Source organism: Coffea arabica, chromosome 4c, assembly GCF_036785885.1.
Source record: "Coffea arabica cultivar ET-39 chromosome 4c, Coffea Arabica ET-39 HiFi, whole genome shotgun sequence".
Taxonomy (NCBI): domain Eukaryota; kingdom Viridiplantae; phylum Streptophyta; class Magnoliopsida; order Gentianales; family Rubiaceae; genus Coffea; species Coffea arabica.
The window spans coordinates 19,131,559-19,135,410 of record NC_092316.1 but is presented as its reverse complement, the minus strand read 5'-3'; the positions used below and the strand labels follow the sequence as shown (position 1 = coordinate 19,135,410).

General features: G+C 33.5%; 1 protein-coding gene across 1 annotated transcript; it reads right to left on the bottom strand.

The window, feature by feature from the left end:
* Positions 1-2,021: 2,021 nt before the first annotated feature.
* LOC113739081 (uncharacterized) lies at positions 2,022-2,660 on the bottom strand. The gene is made up of 2 exons (XM_027266327.1): positions 2,370-2,660; positions 2,022-2,207 (listed from the first exon to the last, which is right to left on the bottom strand). The coding sequence occupies exons 1-2, from the start codon at positions 2,658-2,660 to the stop codon at positions 2,022-2,024; spliced, it is 477 nt and encodes a 158-aa protein (XP_027122128.1).
* Positions 2,661-3,852: the final 1,192 nt, after the last annotated feature.

Below are 3,852 nucleotides of genomic sequence, written 5' to 3'. Positions count from 1 at the left end.
AACACTCTCAGACAAAGATGAAGGTGAAAGATCCAATGCTGTTAAAGGATTAAGACCATAAACAATTTCAAGAGGTGAACATTGAGTAGCACTATGCACTGAACGATTATAAGCAAAGTCAACGCATAGTAAACGCTCTTACTATATTTTAATATTCTTTTTAATAATTGCACGTAAGAGTGTAGACAATGTCCTATTGATGATCAGTTTGTGGGTGACTAGTAGTAGAAAAAAGTAATTTAGTTTCTAATTTTTCTCCCAAATTTTTTCAAAAGTAACTTAAGAATATTACATCCCTGTCAGAGACAATTGTCTTAGGCATGCCATGCAGCCTAATGATCTCTTTGAAAAATAAATCAGCAACACGAGATGTATCATCAGTTTTGTGACAAGGAATAAAATGTGCCATTTTTTAAAATCTATCAACAACAATGCAGATGCTATCATTACCGCTCTTAGACCTAGGTAACCCTAGCACAAAGTCCATAGAAATATTAATCCGATGTGCCTTTGGTATAGGTAAATAAGTATAAAGACCATAAGGTTGAAGTTTGGACTTAGCTTTCTGATATGTGATGCACTTAGTTGTCACATGTTCAACATCTCTCTTCATCCTTAGCCAATGAAAATGTTCTTGAAGGATTGTTAACATTTTTTATATGCCAAAATGTTCCATCAAATCTCCTCCTTGTGCTTGCCTAACAAGTAAAGAACGTATAGAACAGTTAGGAATACACAACTTATTAAGGTAAAATAAGAAACCATCAAGGATGTAGAACTTATCTTGTACAACCAAACCACAAGATGAATAAATGTGAGAAAAATCTAGATAATTGGAGTACAATTCCTTTACTAATTCAAAGCCTATCAACTTAGTATCAAGTAACGTAAGTAAGGAATGTCTACGTAATAGTGCATCAGCAACTATATTAGTTTTCTCAACTTTATACTTGATCACATAAAGAAATGTATTAATGAATGCAATCCACCTAACATGATACTTATTCAATTTATGTTGAGACTTAATATGATTAAGCGATTCATGAACAATGTGTATGACAAATTTCCTTGGCCTCAAATAGTGTTGCCAAGTTTCTAAAACCCTAACCAATGAGTACAACCCTTTATCATAAGTAGAGTAATTCAAAACTGTCCCATTGAGTTTTTCACAGAAATATGCAATAGGTTTCCCTTCTTGCATCAAGACGGCCCCAATTCCCACACTCAAAACATCATACTCAATTTCAAAAGTTTGGTCAAAACTTGGTAACACAAGTAATGGTGCATGTATGAGCTTGTGTTTCAGTAATTGGAAAGTGTTTTCTTGTGCATTTCCCCATGCAAATTATTCATTCTTTTCAATCGAAGAAGTTAAAGGTACAACAATGGTACTAAAATCCTTAACAAATTGCCTATAAAAATTTGTTAAACCATGAAAGCTGTGTACCTCACCAATCATTTTGGGAGTTGGCCATTCACAGATGGCTCTTTTCTTTTCCTCATCCACTTTGATTCCTTGTTCATTCACTACAAATCCTAGGAATACAAGTTGGTTAGTACAAAAAGAGCACTTCTTAAGATTATCATATAACTTTTCCCGTCTAAGTACTTCAAGAACAAGGTTTAAATGTTCAATATGATCCTCTATAAACTAGAATGTCATCAAAGTAAATAACAATAAATTTTCCTATGCATAGATGAACTACATGATTCATTAACCTCATGCATATACTAGGTATATTAGTTAGACCAAATGGCATGACTAACCACTCATACAATTTAAAGGCTGTTTTCCACTCATCACACTCTTTCATCCTTATTTAATGATAAACACTCTTTAAATTAATTTTTGTGAATATCAGAACGCCATACGACTCATCCAATATATCATCTAATCGAGGAATAGAGTGACGATACTTTACTGCTATTGAATTCATAGCTCTACAATCAATGCACATTCATCAACTTCTATCCTTCTTAGGAACCAACTTGACTAGAACTACGCACGGACTCAAGTTCTCTCATGCCCATCCTTTCTTCAAGAGCTCATCTACTTGATATTGAAGCTCTTTAGTCTCCTCTGATTCCATCCTATAAGCTGGTTTGTTAAGAAGTGAAGCTCTCAAAACCAAATCGATTTGATGCTTGATCCCCCTTATTGGTAGTAGTCCACTTGGGATCTCCTCGGGGAAGAAATCTTCAAAACTCTGCAAAAAAGAAACAACACTTGAAGGTAAAGTGTTAGTCAGGTCACTAGAAATAAACATCACTTCTTTGCACTAAAGTCCAAATATAGGTGTGTCAAAACTTAATGCTTTCCTCACTTCTTTGGTTTTTACCAACATATTTTGCTTTCTCTCTTGTCTTACCTCTTTGGCTGACTCTAAATAAGCCTTTTTCCTCTCACATTGCTTAGCCAACTCACTCACTTTTATACTCTTGGCTTTCTCTTTTTGTCTCTTTTCATTCTCAATCTCCCATTCCTTTTGTAGGCTTTCTTGATCCTCATGCACTTGATTAGGTGTTAGGGGTACAAGAAAAGCTTTTCTATTACAATGCTGGAATGAATATTTGTTAGAAATACCATCGAAGTGGATGCCCTTGTTGAATTGCCATGGTTTGCTGATGAGCGCGGGGTATACATATAACAATAAACTCATTCCATAGTCAAGTTTTACATTTATAAATCCTAAATACCCACATGTGATTTTTTGTAAGTATACGAGTCGTTTATTGAGTATAGGGGTATTAGATATTGATCCCACAGAGAACATTATCAATTACCGGTGGTTTTCAAATTTCTCTATTATTTAGACTATCACAAGTATAAGAAATTAAATCTATACTACAAATGTAACAAAAATACAATAGAAAGCTCTTAGAGGTATGAAATTCTTTACTACTCTTGCAAATGACATTACCGGTTAAGTGAATGTCATTATCTTGACTAGTTATAGCGTAATTTCCTTATGTATGTTAAACTTACTTTCATAGTGAATCAACTATACTTGTAACTAAGCCATACCTACTCTCATGGTCAAGAAATTAACAACAATCTCATTTCTTCTATGAAATTACATGAACCAATTCACTAAAGCCACAAAGGTTCACCGCTATTCTCGTGAATGTATTCCCAAGGTTTACCACTTCCTTGAACTAGTGTTAAATTCCAATTTTCATTGCAAACTTAACACCTTAATATTATCATAATTAATGGCCAATTAATTATGATTAGAAAAGTAAAAGTGATAAACAACTTGCTCAAAATAATATTATCAATTAACCAAGTAAACATCACTAATAAGATATAGAAAGTTCATTCATACTCTAGGCATAAACTTTATCTAAACATGAAAAACAAGATCTAACCTTGTATTATAGTTAAACATGAACTTAAATACAAAAGAGAAAGTGATAGGAAAGAAATCACCTTTGTCACATGAGTTTCAAGCTCTCCATCTTTACTCCTCAAATGTTCATTCAAATCTAGCTGCAAATATAAGAAGGATAAACTACTCCAACTATACTATACTACCCTAACTAATGAACCAAGGAAATTTTAGTGAAGACTACATTTTTGATGAGTTTCTCTAGCCTTCCAAAGTTGTCAAAAATGGTCTCCAAAGGCTGCTATTTATAGAGGATACAAGAGCCAAATGAGTTGTTTCTAGATTGGCAAATTTGTTTTTTGAACTCACCAAGAGTTGTTCTCTAAGTTTCCACACTCTTCTTGGTCAGATACAACCAAAATTACTTGTTGGAATTGACCTGGAAAGTTGTGTGAACAAAGAACAAGTTATAGAGTAATTTGTGGCTAAAAATGATAAATACGCTACTCAAAAACACGACCTT